We start from the raw sequence: 22,284 nt of genomic DNA on the forward strand, positions 1-22,284 counted from the left end.
ACATTTTTTCCTCGGAAATTCTATGTGTACGAATAACAATGTTACATAGCCTACTGTAATTTCATTTCAGTCAGTAATTTATGTTTATCATTAAAAGGGCGTTACGGGAGCATAATAACTTCAGGAGTGTTTTATTATTTTTTTTTCTTTCTTTCAGGCGACGACACTGTAGTATGAGGAAAATATACCTCGTTTGACCCCCTGGAAGAAAAACATCTTGCTGGCGCTGCCCAAGAAAAATCCTGCGAACGTCCACACACATACATATGTATCTTTCCGCGTGTTAACTCTCACAAACGCTAATCGGACCCACCTCCCAATTTTGCACTATTTTTCGGAAGTTTCTCGAAATGTAGCCTGGTCAGTGGTCATTCCGTCACCGAGTATGCAGGTAGGTCAGGAAATTGTAGGCAGGGTTTTGCTTCAGCTGGTGAAAGATTAAAAGCGCCAAAGTTCGTTGTATTTCTAGCCCACTGTCCCTCCGCACGAATGCATTAATAAAACATTATTCTCACTCAATCGCTTCCGCAGGAAGTAGGACTGTCCTACACACTGTAAGAATGGTAACTTTCTTTTTCAAACGTCAGATGGCTCTGCTTCCACAAGTGGGTAACAGAGTAATAACTCTGAGCAAGATCGTATAATCAAATAGTGACAATGGAATCGAATGTTACTACGAACGTCAAAATCAGAGTGGTAACAGTAGGAAGGTTTTACTTTTATAGAAATTTCACGTCATTTTGTTTTAAACAGTACGTAAATCAAAATTCCTACTTTGGGTGCGAAATAGGACCAAATGATGATAATCGTGAAACATCAATCATTAGAGCTACTGTCGTATATTAATTTTGTGATGGGGTGTAAGGGGTGAATCATTCCAGAGACACCCAAATGTCAACCTTCCTTCCACGTAGTGCACTCTTGCAGACTAGCGAGGCTCTGGCGTCTGGACTCACAGCAAGTATAATCCTCTGTGGGGCTCGTGCTGTGTTGTCCCTATTATGTTTATGATTGCCCCTAAACCCATTTAATCACCATTCATCCTCATCTTCGCGATTAGCCAAAAATGTCAGAAAAGCGAAGTATAATAAATTATTTTATGATGGTACAAATTTACCTACATTTCTTTAATTAGCACGAACGATTATTAGATTTTATTTTCAACTATGAAAAGGGATGCCGTCACGGAGTACCGTTGTGAACCACCAAAAAAATAAAACATTCCAGACACACACACACAGGTACATGCATGTACATCATGCACAAACACGCACACATACTTAGGTGCGCGGGCATCCACCCACCCACACGTGCATACATACTCGAAGTACAGTTCTAGAGAACTCACTGTAGTACTCGTATTTTTCCTGCTAAAGGGAATCGTCCGTGTGTGTGTGTGTGTGTGTGTGTGCGTGTGTAATAAGTAAGGAACGGATTTTAAGGAGCAGCACTTTTCCAAAAATATAACTGTTTTCTTACCGATCGTTTGAGACATGTATTTTAGGACATGAAATCAAGTCAAATGAACACACTTTGTAGCACCTTTTTTGCACCTTTTCGTGAGATTGGCACATTTATCTCCTTTTTACGCTCCCTTTGATGCTTCAGCACCTCCTTCTTTCCTCTTCTTTCATGTTATGTTAAAAAATTGGACAGAAAAATAAATGATTTTCACTCTTCTTGAGCAGTTACATAATATCATATAGTCTCATTTTGTAGAGCAGAACGACAGTAATAAAATGGTATAATATAATCATTGCAGCCCCAATAGTTCCCTAGATAATGTAGCAAAACCCGCGAGAGAAAACACAAACTTCAACAAAACCTATTCGGCAGAACCACAGCTCTCTACGCGGTCCGCGCGCATTATGTACACAGTTCTCTCTGCGGTCCGCGCGCATTATATACAGAAGGCGCAGAAATAGAGAGCATTGAATAAAGGCATTTTATTAGAACCTTTTTTCAGAACCCTTTTTCCCCTTTCCCGGCCATAATTTTGCACCTTAAAATCGTTGATCCTACTACGAAATACTAAATTCTAGTCATCCTGCGAAAGTTGTTATCTAATAAGCTTTGTAAGTAGAAAGCTTACTACGTCTATTGAGAAACGAACCTCTCCCATTGTTTGTACACAAACACACACACACGGTCATGCCCTCGTCTGTGTCTGTACGCTTTCATAATATCTAATCAAACGTATTAGCGGCGTATTTAGATTAACCAATCAGATAAAAACAATCCCTAATTTGGTATAATTTTGAACGTCGGAGATGGCAACTCTGAGAAAGTAGTACACATGCTGCCACACCATGCTGTAAACCAACGCGCTGCGTGAAGGAGCTCTGACTTCAGACGTGCGTAAATGCGTCAGGGATATCACCTTCACTTCCAAATGACTCCGACTCATGCGTGATCATGCGTAACAGTCGTGATGCTACAGGATGTTACTAAAAAAAATTCACAAGACACGAGACTAGAACAGAGACTGAGTGTATAGCGTATTAGAAACAGCTAGTACTTAGACTCTGATCTACGTGTAAGAATTCCGTTAGCCGGTTTTTAAAGATGGAATAATTCATGTGTTGAGTCGGGCAGGAACAGACGCCCCCCTCCTTGTCCTCCGTCTCTGAAATATTCAGAGGTTGGGCGCCTCCGTTAACACAAAACCATCCTAGCGGAACATCACTGCTTCCTTGTCTAGGACCCAAACACAGAACTTCTCGCATATCGAGGCGTCATCTGTCTTAGTGGCAAGGCGGGTGCGAGGCCTCTGGGCGTACAATATACGCGGGGCGGGGCCTATAACCAAACATTTTCAGACCGTGTCCCATATAATAATATTTTAAACATTATTACAATTAATAAACAAAGTAAAAATAAAAAAGTAAAGTGTTCCCCTGTGCTTAGCACCACGCCATGAAGGCGTATAGGGGGTGTGGGGGTAACAATTATTATTATCTAAAAGCAATGAAGGCTAAACCCAAGAATGAGTAGCCCGGTCATGGAAACATACAACAACGATTTGGGGAACGTCGTGCTGACCACACCTCACCCGTAACAGGTTGGATGATCTCCCACCTCGGCAGGTGGGAGTGAGGCCGGCATTCGGTAGGTAGGCCCTGGCCCTCAGGGGCTGTTGCTGCACGGGTTATTGTTAATAAGAGCTTCTAATTTGTTTTCATTTTTGCTGCTCCGTTTATTAGGTATGTTCAATATCTATCAGTGACAATTTTTAATCATATCTAATAATAACGTTCTCTATCATATTTCTCTTTTGTTTACTGTTATTTGAATTTTGGCGTTGTAATGAATTCACATTGTCTCATATAAAATGATATTTTTTACTTTATGATTTCATTCTATAATTAAAATAAATGCTTATGAACTATTTTGATTAAAATATTTGTAAACTGTTTTTACGTACTACTACGTGAAAACACGATTCACCATATTCGCTTGTGTAAATCTCACAATGGCGACCACTTCCAGTACTTACTGTAAATATTGTACAATAAATCGTCTCATACGGTTGCCTCTCTTTTTGACCACCCTGTATGCATACCTAATTAATCTAGATGCGGTGTATAATAAATATATACAATAAATAAGAATTGTTGCGGTAAACGAGGTATAATTTTCAGAATTCGCCTTCTGTAAACTCATAATAAACAGTACACAAAGAATTGTTTTTATCTTGTGCGGGGCCTCGGGCCTCTGCTTAGTTAGGTGCAGGTGTAAGCATAAAAGCAAAAGCTGCGAAAATAAAATAGCACGAATGTGATTGCAATTTATGTGAGTTTGAACGTAAGAAACTCAAAGGAAAAGTGCAGAACTCCCAACACATGTTCCAGAAACCGCCTAGGAAAAAGAAAAAAGATTCGTCAGGAGACAACTCGTAAGAGTCAGACTTCAAAAACAAAACAATGACGTCAGTTGAAAGTATACACTTCTACACACTTATGGCCGCGGCAAAGGTAGGAGAGGTCGCACAATTAGTGCAAAAAAGGCTCCAAGTCGGCCAGCCTTTTGTTTTCCTGGGAGCTCACTGAATGTAATCATTGGCAAGCTATTTCCGCTGACAAGATGACGTCATCATGTTTTCAACTGTCCCCTGCATTCGGTCGCTCTTACATCACGCCCTGTGTTTTCTTTTCTTACTCACACGGCCAGCTGCACGGAGGCGCCTACATGTTTGTATCAGAACATCGCACACAGTCAGGGGCGTATTTAGTGGTGTATTACGTGGGTCCAAATAAGTGGCGGACATCACTAGCGTACGCAGAACTTTTTGTTTTTCAAAGGGACTAGAATTGTAAAGTGGATTTCCTGCATTTTAGGTAAAGGTGGAATGCACAATAAAACATCTCGTAATTACTATTTTTAAACTTCGTTTCAAAATTTGATCGAAGGCAAAAAATGGTAATAAGGAAGTAATTTTAGGGGGGGCTGCATTAATTACCGTGGTTATTCCGGGTTCTTCACTGCTTTCATTGGAATATTTTGATTGATTGGGTTTACTTTACTTCGCTTTTCTGCCACTTTTTGCTAATTGCAAAGATAAGGATGAGTGACATGATGAAATTGATGAAAGGATACAACAGCCATGCCCAGACTGAAATTCGAACCCGGGATTCCTGGAGAAGTACATTTGAAAATTTTGATTTCTCAAAATTTCAGGAGGGGTAGTAGCCCCGCCAGCTCCCGCCCCCTGCGTACGCCAGTGGCGCACATAACGGGAAGGCTCATGGATCTATAACCTCTCCAAATTAATAACAAAGTAAAAATCAAATTGTACAATAGTTTGGGGAATATTAAACGCAATTTATAGAGGAAGTATTGACTCGAATTCTTAGAACGAAGAAGAATTTGAATCATCGACGTCATCAGTGTTTCAACGGGAACAGATATTGTTGCAGTATCAACAGTAGCGCAGAGTAGGTTACTGTGCCCCCCCCCGAAGTAAAATACTCGGGGCCTTAGTGAAAGAAAATATCGAGAAACCTAACATGTATTGATGATGCTAGTGGGATGGACCGGGGTACACTAATTGGTTAGTCTCCCTTTCCCGCATTGGGGTGGTTGCGAGGTCGACCGCTACGCCACTGAGTATCACTGACAGAGGCAACTTCCCAAGCGATATTTTTGTTAATTTATAAACATATAAAGGGATTATGTAAAAAGTACACAGAAACCGCTCAGAGGAAATTTTTCCCCCTTTGTTGGGAACGAACTTACAGATGTAGAACCAAGAAAAAAATCTATAAAGGGAAAACCCCCTTCCCCTTAAATTCTAATACTGCTTATCGATTCAACTTGAGTGTGAGGACTGAAGAGTTACTCCCTTGGTTGGTAGGAGAATAAAGAACATCCTCAATCCCCACTAATAGGCAACCCAAATTACATTGGAGATATACCAGGCTGCATACCTTCTAAAGATGTTAATTCTTGTAGAAAAGCAACGATGAAAAAAACAATTGACAGCACCCCCTCTTTTTATTTTTGGTACTTCAATATATTTTCTACGGCGACTGTAATAGTATCAATTGTCCTTCATGCTGTTCAACAGACATAACAAAATAATCAGTCTTACCCAAGCATTTCGTCATAATTTGATGTTAATCGTTTCCCGTTTTGTGTCCTTCTAATTCGAAAACAACTGTTGGTTGTTTGATTTAATTAGCTCCAAAATTTTGTATAGTTATAAAAATCGTAAGAATCCGGTTCCACTATATTTTCAGGTTTAGGAGGGGGCTGTTGGAAATATGGATAAATTACTGGTTGAATTGAGTCAAATTTACATTATGTGGATATGGGCTAATCGGAACTGAACTATACAGTTTACAGTGGGGTTTCAACCACTATATATGCCTCTTCCGGGGAAAGAAAACGGGACTCAGATTATAAGGCGAAACAGGCAGCTGTGAGGCCAACCCCCCAATAATTTAGTAACTTTCCGTTGAACCTTGGCCTGGCGCAACCAAGGGGGTGGCTTTTGGTGCTGGAGGCCCCCACTAAAAGTCCAAAAGAGATTTAATATCCACTACAGAATTCCCCTAAATATATTTTTGAATGTGACCCAATTATTACATATTTGAGGCATTCCAGCGTTACAGTGTAACATTTTATACATAAAATGTAAGGTTATAAGTATACATGATTGATTGGTTTTGTTTTTTAAGTCCACTTTATGCACAGTAAGGCTAATCGGGACTGGACTTACAGTTTAAAGTGCCTCCACCGGGTATCGAATCCGTGATCCCTTGATTACAAGGCAACGACGCTACCACTGCGCCATCGGGGAGGCCCCTGTTATATAGGCCTACATGAGATTGGATTAAAATGTTCATAATGAAATGATTTCATTTCATTGGTCGCATGTAGTAGGCCCCCATCCTCCTTCAAGGAAGATTCCTGGCTGTGCCAATGCATTGAAGTGGAACATAACAATCCTGATTTTCTCTTCCAGTTATTTATCAGACATTTGTATAATCCTGATTTAGTTTCTCCCTGATAAGTATAAATGGATAACAGAAAATGGAGAGGCAGGGTGGATCATATTTGCGATAAAAAGTAATTTATATTCGTTGTGGCTGTGGGAGACAAGCTAACTATTGTAGAGTGGGCGTGGCATGCGTGAGTGTGTATATTACGCAATTGGAGCTTCAGGAACTGAAACAACGCCAAACAAGCTGCTTTTACATCTGTTCTTGTATAACTAATATACTTAAAAATCCAATTCCTAAAAACACGTAGGATTAATATATATATATATAAAATGACAATACTCATAGACAATTTGCCGAGCTAGTATATTTGTGAATCACACTGTACGTCCGTCCATCTCTGGTATCATCAAGGGCCCAAACATTTTACTTGCGGGGAAGGATAAAACTACGCTACGCCACGCCACTGCAAAGTTTCATTACAGAAGAGTTACGTTTACATCACAGAAAGAGCAGACCGTAAGTGGTGAGCGAGAAAATAGGGGGAAATATTTTGCTGCTAGAGGGAATTTAAGCGTATAGCGTCTCGCTAATCTGTGGGTGTGAACATGTGCGATGCCATGGGGGAATGTGCTCTGTGTCTGTGTGCGATCCGGTCGGTACGAACTACAGCGCTCAAGTACAAACATTGCGAACGCTCGACAACTTTCCACTTTCTAGCTTGATGACAAATGGTACTTCTTTTTACTATTTATTGGCAATTTAATAGTTATTTCTAGACAAATAGCTACACTCTATACACGTTAAAAAAAGAAGGAAAAGTAAGGTAAACACCAGAAATCTTTGAAGTTTTGTTTTTGTATGAAGACTTCTGCTACAGCAGTGTTGCAATATCACGTGTTTGGTGGTGAATTTACATATCGGCAGAGCCATAGAAGGTAAGACTGCAGAATATGGGCTGCTTAGGAGGAACGCGGTTCATAATTTTTTGGTAAGGTTTTGGCTAGAGTCTAGTTTACGTCCTTCTTGCCCACTCCTTCTTACCCGTTTACGTCTTTCTTGCGCACTCCTTCTTGCCCGCTGACAAAACCGTGCTAGCAGACAGCCGGCGCTCCGGCATCCGTAGAGTAAGTAAGTTTTTCTTTTTACACTTTCTGTCACTAACCATTCACGGGAACGAGGTATGCCTACGAGGTTAGGTTAGGCCTGTTAGGTTAGGTTCCATTAGCACTCATTTCACCCCTAAATATGTGCTTCATCATCGAAAAATGTCCTCAGTACGTTCAATCAGGAGAACATCGGTTTTTCTCGATTTTCTCCTCCAGGAAACTTTTCCTCGCCTTGGGATTTACTTTGTTGAATTCCTTATAAAATAACCTTTCCAACGATATATGCCACGTATTCCTTAGGAAAAGGACGTAAACTAGACTTACTGCATAAAATGCCTATGTTGTTAGGTAGCTAGGTTTAGTTCTCTTAACCTAAATAATAATTAGTCATTGTAGTTATGCTAATGAAACCTAACCTAACCTTGAAGGCATTCCTCGAAGAAATAATGAAAGAAACTTTGCGTAAACAATATGGACACGAACGAATGGAGAAATGCATTGCTTTTAGTAGCAGGAAAAACATTTTTTCATCGTATTTATGCTATTGGAACCCAACCTAACAGGCCTAACCTAACCTTGTAAGCATTCCTCGTCTGAAATAATGAAAGAAACTGTGCGTCTGTGGGTGGAATCCGGAGCGACAAAACAACTCGAATGCTGTGAAGCGAATGGTCTCACTTATCGCACAACACTTGAGCATAAACAATATGGACGTGAACAAATGGAGAAATGCATTGCTTTTAGTAGCAGCAAAAACATTTTTTACGTGCAATAATATAATAATAATCGTAAAAGGAACACCGGAAAATGGATGTAGAAGGTACGTACTTTCAGGGGATATAAATTTTATTCGTCTATTTAGAGGAAAATAGCAGCCCATGTTCTGCAGCGAGACCAAAATCTGATATTCCCCGGACACCTATAACTTCTCCGTTTTGTCAATTTTTGACATTTGTACTTACCTATCTGCTTCGCGGAACATTCTTTAACGTGTATTCACGTTTTTTTTTATCAAATTGCAATTTTTGGTAACATTATCGTATGAGGGAGACGGATACCTTCAAATTTACAGGAGAAAGTACTTACGGAAATCATTTTCTTTAGCGTTGTGGAAGTTCCTGAATGTAGATTTGATCTATTTTAATGTGAATGCATGTTGTTTTCTGTGAAAATCTCTGTCCGACACACTTTCTGCTCCCGCCATTTGCTTTCTGCACGAGTGTGCAATGTTCTGTGTGGTAAGATGATGCAACCCCGTAGCCAGTGTTTCAGCCTCGCCGTGTTTTCACTAGAACATGACGTGTCGAGTATTTTTTTTTTTTTTAACTATGCTTGCCTAACCTAACCTAACCTTATGGAAAATGGTTTTTGGGGATAACGTGAATGATTTTTGGGGCTAACGTCAATGGTTTGCGACGTATTAGCATAATTTCAAATCCGGGCACGAAAGTAGGTATTTTCTGGTGAACGAGGTTGCAACACTGCATAAATCGACAAAACACACTCAGAACGCCCCCTAAACCAGTACACTATCACGGCCATCATGTGTTACAGATTCGAAACAACAAGTAACAGTAAGTACTCGTAAATCTAAGAAATAGACATTGATATGCATTATTTCACTTTAGGAAATGTTCCACATTCGAAAATAACACGTTAGCAATGTAAAGAAGTCCGAAATATATGATTCGTAGGTGTTTTCCTCATACGATAATAGTACCGCAATTTTTTTTAAAAAGAAGTGTTTTTGTAACTGAAGAACGTACGTTTCCACAAATGGTTTGTGGGGCTATGCGAGAATGGTGTGTGGGGCTACGCATATTTTTTCGAAACCAATTTTTAACTATTGTAACCTATACGTGACCCTACCTAACCTAACCTTACCGGCAATGGTTCGTGGGGCTATGCATCAATGGTTGAATTTCCGCTATGAAACATTCCCACATCACACAAAACACCTTCCAGATGTTAGACAATGCTACAGAACTTATTACCGTAAGTAGTTTCTTCTGTAAAAATGAAGAAATCTGTCCGGGGAATATCAGATTAGTACCGAACTGAGAGGTTGACTTAAAAATGTGATGGGATACAAAATCAATACTAAGGTACAATTAATTTTTTAAAAAAGTATGAAATGATGTGGCAGTTTTAGGTGTTAATAACGAGTCCGAGAAGGTAGTTCTGTTTCTACTTTAGGAATATCAGTGGTGAAAGTTTTCAATTATAGAATGAAAATCTTGATGTCAACATACCCAAAGGGCAAAACTGCGGAAAGCAGGGTGAGACTCTTGCTTTTGCCTAGCCCCAAATTACCTTTTTGTTAAGTTCGCGAATTTAAAAATATTAACACATCATAACTTTGAATGTATAACTATATTAACTCACTTGAATAATCATAGCATTCTTTTCATCAGTATACTGATGACAATAGTCATTCCTAGATGTTCCATTTTTGTCAACTTTTTGAACAAAAGAAATATGTAGCAATGTTGCAAATACCTTAAAACTTTCATCACTAAATAAGTTCATAATAAATGTGAATGTCAATTTTTGACAATCACAAGGGGAAGTAGAAGCCTGCAAAGGAGATGTTCGCAATAAAACATTGATTTTTATTGTGAATCACTTTATTGCCTTTACTGCTAAATATAATTAACAGTTTATTTTTATGCGCACTGTATAATTTAGAAGAAACATTGCATCTCTGATGGAACAATAAAATAAGAAAACATACATAGTAATGTATTTTTGTATGGTTGGTTTTTGGTACCGTGTTTTTAAGGTTAGGTATATGGTATAAGAAAGAAAAATGTTTCAAGTGTAAGCAAGTTTCTTCTTTTGTGATGTATTGTTGATGATCCCAGAAGTAAAAAGAATCTTGTAAGTGCCTGTCTATCACCATCTGTTGTCATGGAGTACAGGGTGCCAAAAAAAAAGTAGTTCCACATGTCAAATTGAATGTAATTGTAAAATGCAAATTCTTCATTCTTTATTTCAATTTGACAGCTTATTTTGTATCCTTCCCCACCCCCACCCCATTTTTGTTTACATTCCAGACATGGATGTCTGCAAGATTTTCCCCCATAATAGTGATGCCTGCTCAAAAAACACTGCTTCAGTCTGAAATTATCATGTTTCAACGTCCTTACAATAATTAACATAAATTACTGACTGAAATGAAATTATGTGTGAAATATCAGGGTGGCTACAAACAAGCAAAAATAAAATTCCCTGACTTTTCCAGGTTTTCCAGGACAAAATTTACATTTTTCCCTGACAATTACAAACTAAACTACATCGATGTCTTTGCAAATGGAAATAATAAACTCATACAGATCCAGGTATAGATTTGTCAAGTACCAATATTATCTTCTATGAAATTGAATTCAAATAATAGAGAATAGAGAAATTAAGTCAAACTGCAAAATAGTGAATTTGGAAAATTATTACAATTCACAAGCTAGGGAAGGATTACGGAATTTTGTCATACGCAGTAAGTTTAAAATAAAATACTTGATTATTTTTAAAGTTACGTCTAAATGAGATAAGAGTGAAGAGTGAATGATTAAGAAATACAATTTGTAATTTATCAGTCTCCTAATACATTCTCGGTATTATATGTTGATATTTCCACTGAGGTTTGGAACCCTCTGCTTTCAAGAACCATGAGTGCGGACTCATTTTTCAATTCATAAAGCTACTTCTCTCTTCTCTGTAAAGCAAACAACTTAACTCTTGCATATAAGTGAAACAATTGAATCGAACAAAATAAAGTGTCATATTTCCTTACATTATCAATGGGATTTCTGTTTCAGTACAGTATATCCAAGTGAAGTACTGTGAAACTGACAACATGCAGTTATACCATTAATGCTGATGAAAAAGATATGTAGGTATTAGAAATTTATCTCAAGGAATTTATAGAATTGCATTGTATAGGTACCTGATTTAGCTAACCACACATTAAAACGGGAACATTCTAATAATGAAAGCTTCGGAAAGTTCATATACGAGGGGCATCCTGAAAAAAGCTTCAATGGTGCCTGTACGCAGCACTAGTGGTCAGGGAGCGACACACACACATGCAGGCAGGAAGAAGTGGCATGTAACTGTAATCTGGTACAGTTGCAATGCAGCCGTTTTAGGACAGTTCTAGGTTAAAGACTGCAGCTCTCATACAGTCTCCCACCGACTGCGATGTAGCCTACATTCCACGCTCAGAATTTGGCACAGAGCCACCAGCAATCATGTGAGGTGTGCAGACCGGACGTCCTGACTGATAGTATGGTCAGACGATGGTGCAGACAATTCACGGAAGGCCACTCGAATGTGCACAACCCCATACAGCTGAGTACACATGGGCCCTTTGCATCACTTCAGGTGAAAGATCTTTGACCACTCCCTGTACAGTCCTGGCCTTGAATGTACCGACTTTCATCTCTTTGTTTAACTGAAGAGGTTTCTGGCAGGGCAAGGATTTGACAGCTACACTGCGGTAGAGATAGTTCCAGTCTTTGCTGTCAGACACATATACCATGGGCATACAAAATTTAGTGCCATGCTACGACAAATGCCAGAACAATGGTGGTGATTATGCCGAAAATTAGGTTCGGACTCACTGTTACTAATGTAATAAATTACAACTGATATTCTTGTTTTATTTATGCCTAATCGGTAGGGACCTTGATATTTTGTTATTTTTTTTTAAATTGGTGTGTTTTCTTCTTTTTTTATTTTTTACTATACGGTGTTATTTTCCCCAAAATTCACATTTTCTTTTAGCGCATTTTCTGGCAAATATCTGAAATTATACCTTCATGGTGTTTTTAAACTACTGTTTCAAATTGTAAGTCACATGGCTTACGCCTCTTCGTGAGAGTTTGATATCTTGAATTTTTTTTGGGGGGGGGGAAAGTTATTTTCCATAGGCCTTTTTTAAATTTTAAGGTAAGGCTTTAGATAATGGAATTTCCCCCGTATATTCTGAAGGGTGCATAATGACCATAAGTGGCGACGCACCCAAAAAATTAAAATCAATCAATCTCACGTGACAGATACCGATATATTATGGCACCAAATATTGGCATTATCTTTTTTTGACTTGTTAGTGTTGCGTTTCCCAAAATTCGCGTTTTTGTTTTAGAACATCTATCTGCCAAATATACCGAAACGTAATACTCCATTGTGCTTTTAAACTATCATTTTAAATTGTAGGTCTCATGGTCTACGTATTTTCGTGACAGTTTGATATGTTGGAACAGATTTTTGAGGAAGTAAAAGTAAAGTGCTCCCCTGCACTTTTCCATGAAGGTGTATAGGGATGATATGATCAGCAATATGCTCCTGGCTACCTTTATTCCTCAAAGTTTCCTCAAGGTACCAGCTTCATATGATGCTGGGTGGGCGCCGGAGCAGTTTGAATAGGTGGAAAACATCCCGGTTCTTCCCCGCAGGGGATCGACCCCGGGTCTGTTGCATAGTAGTCAGATGCCCTAATGACTGAGTTCCATTATTACTCGCTCGACAAATGCCGATGGTGCGCACTTAGCTTGATAATTCAAAACATATCTCGTGCGACAAATACGAAGATGTGGCTCCCATGTGACGGTAGATACGCACTCGATCTCCTGTTAGAACCCTGCTACTTTGCTCTGTGATGCAAATGGTTTTGATAGAAGTTGAAAAAATCGTGGGAAAAACATGATTTAATGTGGCTGCCAGAATTATTTCATGTACGTATAACTCTATAGTTTACTCTTGAGTAAAATGTTGGAAAACTTGCATGTTCTATGTACACAAACATGGCCTAGAAAAGACAAGAATGTTGGATTTCATCGAATTTTTCGTTGTTTTAGGACATTTCAAAAGAAAAAAAATCGCTAAAAACGTCAACAATTCGCATTTTATGCCAAATTTCAATATTTCGAACGGGCGAAAAATGTGTCCAGACATCACTGCACATTCCTAAACATAGCTTCGCAGCAATTACCATTTTTCATGGTTTTGGCGTTTGTGAAAAATCAATGTCCCTACTAATTGGAAATTACTTTCTGGCCACCCCTCGTATAAATCAGTAGATGGAAAGTGAAAATTTAGCAGGGGTGGCAGAGAAGAGTCAATTCTTGAAGAAAGTGATTTGCTTTTATGATTGAATGATTTGAGTAAATATGATATTAACATATTTATTATTAGTATTTTATTTCATAATATTGGACATTAACCTTACTCAATGAGAGATTAATGACCATCTCTCATGAGTTCAAACAGACAGGACAGAGAGTGGCGTTAATTTCATTGCAATACTAGTGTTGCAATAAATTTGAGGTTGGGAGCATGCACTTGCCAATTTTTATAACGTTCACCATTGCAGATTTATGTTTCACTTTTTCGTGATAGTATTCAATATATATCCCGTTTGGTTGGATTCTTCTTGATATCTAAGAATAGTGCAATGTCATTGTAAACGTATGTTAACTTGTGCGAAACCAGTAATACGTCAGGATGATGAAAGAAAACCTTCGTAAGCACTGCTACATTAAATAAGGTGAAGTGAGCCAGAAAAGTAATACAATTCCAGCAGCATATTTGCAGTCTAAAGCTCTTCTTGTTTATGCATTCAATTTTTTTTGGATGTTGCAGTCCATGCAATTTCTGTCGCAGGTTGCAGTGAGGTACTTTGTCGGGTGGCGATATTCGACAAAAATCGTATGTATCAATGGAACCTATTTGTTTCCATGTTCCTTTAGTTTGCCCAACAAAATGTCTTACTTACTACGACGTCCGACAACTATCGGACAACAACCCACTCTTATCCCCTTCATCTGTTGGCAAGTCCCCTTACTACTCCCATACGGACAAGAAAAAAAATAATTCAATGCATTTTCCACGTAATACAGATTAGAGGCTTTACCTTTACTTCCCGATGATACCATATGGTATCATGGTGCTGATTACGAAATGAATGTGCTTTTTGGATCTTCATACTCTTATGTTTGGGTGGAAACTCTGACACAGGTCTGGAGCAAGCCTGGGTAATTCATATTGATGACCAACCTCCCCCCTCTCCGCAACATATCCATGCCACATTTCCGAACAGTTTCACATTTTGGCTCATTATTCAACTTGTATGGCACCCAGGAACATGAAACATGTTTGAATCTCTTTGGAAACGTCCATTCTTTGAAAGGAATACTAAGGTTTGCGCATTCTCCCCAAACAGCGGGAGAAGAGGGGGCAAATTCCAGATTTTTGTTTTTATTTCATTGAAATTCGGTGGTCGCCTCCCCAAACCCCCCTTCCTCAGTTCGGCGTTCTGAATTGTACACGGTTGCATGCGCTGATGTTTTAGCTGCAAAACAAAAGTTATCCGAAGTAGATTGCTCCCATAGTGCCAGAGTTATAACAATTTTCATCCAAAGAGTGTTCGAATTTTAAAATTCCGGCCGAGAAACCAGGGCGAGAGAATTTTTTTTCTCTCTCTCCTCCTGTCATCACTGGTTTCTGGCACCGTGGTTGTGTTGCGCATAAAAGGGGCCTTAAAGTTGAGGCCGAAACTTACGAACGAGATTTCCTGTTCCCGTGCAGAGTTCCATAACGATATATTTAAATAAATAAATTTTTAAAAAATGAAAAAAAGTCAATGAAGACGAAATTCCCTGACATTTCCCTGACTTTTTTTGACACCTCAAATTCCCTGACTTTTCCCGGTTTTCCAGGTTTTCCAGGTCTGTCGCCACCCTGAATATATATAATTTTTAGGCGATAGGCGAACATTCATTTGACGGGGGAGGTGCCCTCCTTCCGGACATCCATGATTCCAGATCATATTATGTAACACTTTTTTTTTTTCTCCATACACCCACATACATATACAACAGATATACACCACATAATGCAAATGTTGAAATAAACCATTCAATTTTCTACTTTCAGGGATCGGTGGAGCTATTCTTATATTAAGGATTGAAAGTGGAAAATATAAAAATGCAGCTTCAAAAATGGACCTCTTTTCATTGCAACATTTATAATTAAAATGTGGACAACTGTCTATATAAGTGTGCAATACAATATATAAATAATATGCCAACATGGACGTGTCAAATCGTTACCCAAATCCAGTTGTTAGACAGTTCGATAAAATATCTTGTCTGTTAATGTGCATGTGGTGTACATTATTTAGCTTGTTTGTGTCATGTTATGTGTCAACTATAACAGACAAACATTCTCCTCAGAATAAGCTTTTTGAGTACTTTCTCTGTGGACCAATCTTAGGATTTCTGCTATTGGTAACATTTCCATTGGGTGCTATAGGTGTGATACTATGGGTATTTATATGCACTGTGTGTTTGCAAGAGAAGTATACATATGTGATATACCGTAGGGACAATCCAGCTCTCAGTGATGACTGTGAGAGTGAAGGAAGTGGTAGAACACACAATGTGTTCACTTTTGCATCTGCAAATGTTCTGCTGGCACCTGAATTCATTGCACGGTTCAATAACAATAAATATTCATTTGCCAGAGCAAATAAGATTGCGAAAATATTCCTTAGACAGTGTGGCAAACCACTGAGTAATATGATGTCTATTGGTGGAGAAGAGAAGATCCCAACCAAGGAAGATTGTGTGTTGACTGAATTTCCTCCAATAGATTTCCTTTGTTTCCAAGAAGTTTGGGAGCACTACTATGCATCATGCTTGATTATGTGGTTGAAGAAGGAATACTCTTACTTTTTGTGTGATGTTGGAGAGTTTAAAATTAAAACAAATCTTTGTGCATTAGGTATGTAGTCAAAATTTCTATTTGAATTAAGTTACACTACAAAAGAAAGTCACGAGTTAATGAAAAGAAAATAGAAATATTTCATCAGAACACTCGAGGCAACAGGGGGTCCAGATTTGTGAGGCGTTGTCTTCTTCTTTTTTTTAGTAGTCACCTCAATATATTGTCATCATTTTCCAAGTTGTATGTTCTTTCTAAGAGCTACCGATCTGACTTATGTTTCTGAATTTTTGTGACTTGTTATTCTTGTATCCCTAAACTATTACAAGATAGGTATCACAGCATGTATTTTATAAAAATTCTCACAAGTGAACTACTAATAAACACAAAAGTAAAAGTGGAATTTCTAGGTAATCAGATAAACATAGGGGGTTAACATAATGGTTGTCTGTGCCTGATCATATCAATTACTTTTCAATAGCTAAACCTACATTAACTTGCTTTACCCAGCATAACAGCAGGGTTGCCAGTTGTAGTAAAGAACGCAAATCACTGATCTTGCAATTATTACATCATGATACGTATGTGAATATATAATTGCTTCATTAAAATACATGTGTGTTATGTGAATAGAAAATCTGAAAAATCCTTTGAATTTGATTTTGTATAGTTCAACATTATAAATAAAACAACATATCTGGAAATATGCACAAGAATGATTTTAATTTTTATCAATGCTATTTATTTCAATAACATTTAGTAACTATTGTGAATCTCTTGTTAGGTAGTGGATTAATGTTTGCTAGTCGGAAGCCAATTTTAGATGCAGACTTCAAAACATTCTCATGTAGAACAAAGCATGCAGCATATGTTTCCTTGGGCATTTTGTGCGTTAAGGTTAGTATTTAAAAATGTTTGTTCTGTCTAGAATTTTTTACTTATAATTGGCATTACTATCTTCCCTGGTAATGAATATTCTGACTGCCATGAGGTGGTTTCCATTCCCAGGATAACTGACTGAGATGGGCATAATTAACTTTTGAGAATCAGCTCTCAACAATTGAAAGAGGAGGGGGTCATGGAGTGTGGTGCTGATCACATGATGTCACCTATAACATCTTATGGCATCATGGCACAATGCTATTCATTGTAGCCTATACCAATTTTCTAAAAAAAAAAAAAAATTGGTGGGGGTAGTCATTCCAATTGTCTTTCATGCAGTTATTTTATTCATTTATGTTTTGTGGAATGAAAGATGCCGTGGCAAATTTGTGTACTGAAAAGTACTCTCTCTGCAAAACTGGTTTTCAAGATCTGTTATTTTCAGTGGCCAAGAAAGTGGCAACGATGATCACTGAAATTAATAGAACATCGTAAAAAACTTTCATTGATAAGCGAGTACTACTTTTCAGTATACAGTGGAACTTTGGTTTTACATTTTTCATGGGAGCAAGATGAAAAAACTTAAAATTTGGGAAAATTTTATGACATTTTGCTCTGTTAGGATTGAATATTAATCCATGAACATAAAATGGAGATTTCTCTGTACATAGAAAGTTGCTTGTAGTTGGTTTTCTGCATGATTTTGGTGCCTTTTCTCCCAATCAAAAAATAAGACAAAGTTTCTCTGTCAAACATTTGGTGAATCATGTTATGCTTGTCTGGTGTTGACTGGAGAAATCTAGATGTGGAATTCTATGCATTAATTTGCTATCATGTCCACTTTGCACACACGAAAATGTTGTTTCTTCAGGTGCTGCTGGGTTCAGACTGTTCAGGCAAGAAGAATGTGGGATACATTGCCAACCTTCATGCACAGGCATTCCAAGGAAAAGATTGCGTTATAGCCAACCAACTCTCTGAAACTCTGCAACATGTTAAGAACTTTCAACTGAGAACTCTGGAGAAAGATGATGTTGTAAACTTCGATGTGATATGTGGTGACTTTAATGCTGACAACATGTCTCCTGGTAAGTATATAAGTACTTGCCTTCAGTAATTCTTATTCCTTGTAACTTCTTGTCGTATTGTCACCAGGACCGGCCCTTAGTCTAACATACAAGCATCCTATGTGATCATATTATTTCAACTAATAAGCAATTAATTTGTATATTTCATATTATCTAAGAGCAATGAGCAGAACATGTTGAAGGTTAAAACCAAGAATTATAGGAGGCTAGTAAAAGTTTCTAAATTAGTCTTTCTTTCCATTTCCGATGTGTCAATGGTTCGACACTCATTAAATTTAATTACAAAACTGACAATTTTTAATCTCATCCAATAATGTTCTCTACCATAATTCTAGTTTACTTTTCACTGATTTTTGACTGTAGTAAATTTATACCGTTTCATATAAAATCATATTTTAGTCATGATTTAATTCCAAAATTAAATGAACATTGTATATTTTTGATTGAATTATTTGAACACTATTTTTATGAAGTTTTGTTTAGAATATAATTTCAGTAATTTTCGATATTTTAAGTATGTCGAAACAATCCCTTCAATTCATGAATAATTAGATTAGTTGCTTACTTGGAAGCACCAGCATGCTATATACTCATAGCAAACTGCAGACAAACTAATTTTGAAAGCTGCCCGAGTTGCCCCTCCCTAGGACCAGCTCCAATTATCACCGATTGCCAACAAGAATCACCCATCATGAACTTTGAATTTTGGGTGCTTTCTTATTTTTTTAAATTTAGTGTAAATTTACTACATTCCCACATTCAGAAAAAGAAGTTAAGATATTTAATGATTACTACTTATCTCTTGTGTGTGGTTCTCAAAATTATAGCATTGATCCAGCAGTGCTGGAATTGTGTGCTTGCCATAGATCATCGAAATAGTAAGCTTTGACTGTTTAACCCAGAGCTAAGGGGAGGGTGGTCTGAGGAGTACACACATCTTCCATCTTGTTTGCTGCTGTTCCTAATGTCTGTAGTAGCTTCATCGATTCATCAATGCAAACAGCATTAAAAATTACAATAACCTAGACAGTTTGATAAAAAAGGTATTGTGTATCAATTTCCATAATGTAATATTTTCTTACCTCCAGCATGAATATGAATACTTTGGTTAATGTCATTGGTTCAGTTCACTTTTGATAACATTGTATTATATATATCTCATATGATATATTGCAGCGGATTTTGATATTCAACACCATCCACTGTTTACTGAATATACAGATGTGTGTGTCGTGAAACCTGGAGAAGATCACAATTGGGCTGTTGGCACAGAGTTAAGGCAGATGATGATGTTTAAGAAACCAGTGAGAACTGCTTCATCATTTCGAAGAGTTCTTATAGATGATTCACTGAGGAGGATGTTTGTTTTGGATGCAGATGTTTTGGTAAGTTATGTAAGGCACAGCTTTGAAATTTCCTCTCCTTTCATAAAACTGCTATGAAATTCCAAAATCTGATAAATTACATCTTCTTAGAATTCCTTGCAGGGCATTCATGTGAATCTTTGTGTGGTTTGCTTTCACTGTTATCTGAATATTCGCAATAGTTTAATAGGCTTATGTAGCTTGAATCTATTTTGAATATCTAGACAACAGCGAAAGCAAACCACACAAAGATTCACATGAATGCTCTAGGAGGAATTCTAAACACATGTAATGTACCAGATTTTGGAATTTCATTGCAGTTTTTCAAAAGACGAAATTTCGTAAACAGCTTCACTGGCATTGGCCAAATGTCCAACTGAGCCTTAAATTGGGTACCTTACTTGCAAAATTTTAACCTTTAGATTAAGATTGGGATGATAGTGCTTAGATGTCAAAATTTATGTAAAACATTTGCCAGAATAAGGACGAAATGTTGGCATTCTGCCAAATTTAAAAAGAAAAGCTTCCAATTATGCATCAGTACTTTTTAAGTGGCTTTGGACTTAAGTATGTTTACCACCTTCATAGCACAGTGGTTAAAAGTTGACAGGTTTGATCCCCAGTTGGTATGGGGTCAAATTTAAAAACGAACGAAATTGTATTGGTACTTGTATTTCCATGCAAATATGATTATTTACCTATACAATAATTTTAACTGTGTTGACCATGCCAAATCATGAAACAAATTTTTACATTTTTTTACTGTTGTTTTTGAACTTGAATTGATAAGGTTCTCTGGAATGGCTGCAGTTAAGAAGTGTCAACAAACTGACTTTCTCTTCATTGTGTGGCTGAAAAATGTGATTAAGGTATTGTATAGGTAAAGTTCCATGTGTACAACAAAACATTACCTACACAATGATTATTGTACCGTAGCTTTTTTTATTTTTTCCATCTCATATAGATACACTCTGAAGCTCTAATGACGGCTGTGGTGAAGCCTGATTGCAATGGAAAAATCAAACCAGTGCCATGGGGAGGAAGAAGACGTGTGGATAAAATTCTGTGCAGGAATTCACTGAAAACAGAAATTATGGGCTACTGTGCAGTGACTGCTTTAACTAACTTGACAGATCATTTGCCTGTGTGTTTAACTTTAAAAGTAAATGACAGTTAACACACATTCCTTTGCATCTGTATAACTTTGTAAAATGGTACTTCATTACAAACTACTAGTCAGTTAACCTGTGGAAGGCAGATTGTTTATTTTTTTTACACATCAATGGTGCAATATGAAAGTTAACAGTATTATAATTTTTGTAGCTATGGAGTAACTACATTGTTTAATAAGCATTTATGTGGTTGAACTATTTTTTTTTACTAAGTTTGAAGTATACATTAATAAAAAGTTATTGATAATATCAATCATCGCATGGTCTGTTATTTTCTTTACAAAACTGGTTTGTCTATTAATTTCAGTAGTGCTTTGTTAACATTATACTCTTGGCTCAATTTAGATCAGGGGTGCCTAAACTTTTGCATATAGAGGGGTAGTGAAGCAGATTGAGTGATTGGTCGTGTGTAGAATTGAATTATACTTGTACACTAAAGATATTACCCTGAAACAAAATTACAAGTTTCATAAGTACTAAGGTGAAGTGGCGACTCGTGGCTTTTTCCGCATGTAGGAAGAAGTTATGGTAAACGGAGGAAGGTTTGAAAAATGTGTTCAATTACGTTCACACATATTGCTTGTACTATCCTTTGCATTCAAGTGCTACAATGAGCATTTTTCCCTCGAGCAGCAAATAGTTCGCAAGGGGAATGCTAGATGGCATGCCGAATTGATAGGTCTTACGCTCCGAGTGGAATACTATCGAAGCCTATTAGTACATGTATTTCCCTCATTTGTCTATGGTAATGGATCCTCAAATATGGATCGTGAAGTAAAAGATGAAGTGAGATTGAAAAGCAAGTGAACATAGTCATTTTCTCCATGTTAAAATGCAGTTTTGTATATGCCGAGATACGTGAAAATGAAGTAGATGATTGTGGGCTGAAACTAGCAATGCTGACATTTTATGTTTCTACGATTATTGTCACATTAAAATGATGTTTGATTGAACGTTATAACTACCATTTTATTATTTCGGAGAATATGATTATCCTTTTCGGTAAGTGAACAATGATGTACATCTACTTGTTGCACTGTGGTAAGATATTTGTAATTGCTTATGTCTGTCAGCATGTGCATCCATTTTACGTTTCGGTCTAGATATTGCATGCTTTCATATGTGCTGTATTTGAGCCTTACAAAATAATATACGGAATTATTATTTAGAATTGTAATTGCATAGAGTGGTTTCCTTCCATGTATAGGTTTTAGGTTGACAGTGCTGCTGCTTAGGCTCTGAAATACGGGAAGTTGTCAATTATTCCACTACAAGTGCGGTATGAACGAGTGTGAGTATTTTCAAGTGAAAGTGGTCCAATGCAGTGCTTTACTTTGCATTTAGAATGTTAGCTGCAGGCCCATGCTCAAGATATGGCTCCTCACTTTGAACTATGAAATATTTTAAGTGTGAACCTATAACAACCGACGAAAATAACATTGAAGATATTTCGTGTGGAGTGAAGATAAAAAGTGCTGCTTAAACACTGAAATTATGCTAGGATT

General features: G+C 37.4%; 1 protein-coding gene across 5 annotated transcripts; it reads left to right on the forward strand.

The window, feature by feature from the left end:
- The first annotated feature begins 372 nt into the window (after nt 1–372).
- Nucleotides 373–21,098, forward strand: LOC145982699 (sphingomyelin phosphodiesterase 5-like). Of its 5 annotated transcripts, none has more exons than XM_083116066.1 (6): nt 373–391; nt 15,485–16,333; nt 17,058–17,170; nt 18,027–18,243; nt 19,420–19,628; nt 20,572–21,095. In XM_083116066.1, exons 2-6 carry the CDS (start codon nt 15,640–15,642, stop codon nt 20,782–20,784), a joined length of 1,446 nt encoding a protein of 481 aa, XP_082972192.1. In that variant the 5' UTR covers nt 373–391; nt 15,485–15,639; the 3' UTR covers nt 20,785–21,095. The 5 variants fall into 5 exon arrangements, with proteins under 5 accessions (XP_082972192.1, XP_082972193.1, XP_082972189.1 ...); XM_083116063.1 differs by lacking the exon at nt 373–391 and adding an exon at nt 7,028–7,177; XM_083116065.1 differs by lacking the exon at nt 373–391 and adding an exon at nt 7,181–7,269.
- Nucleotides 21,099–22,284: the final 1,186 nt, after the last annotated feature.

Source organism: Lepisma saccharinum, unplaced genomic scaffold, assembly GCF_977018435.1.
Source record: "Lepisma saccharinum unplaced genomic scaffold, izLepSacc3.1 HAP1_SCAFFOLD_341, whole genome shotgun sequence".
NCBI lineage: Eukaryota > Metazoa > Arthropoda > Insecta > Zygentoma > Lepismatidae > Lepisma > Lepisma saccharinum.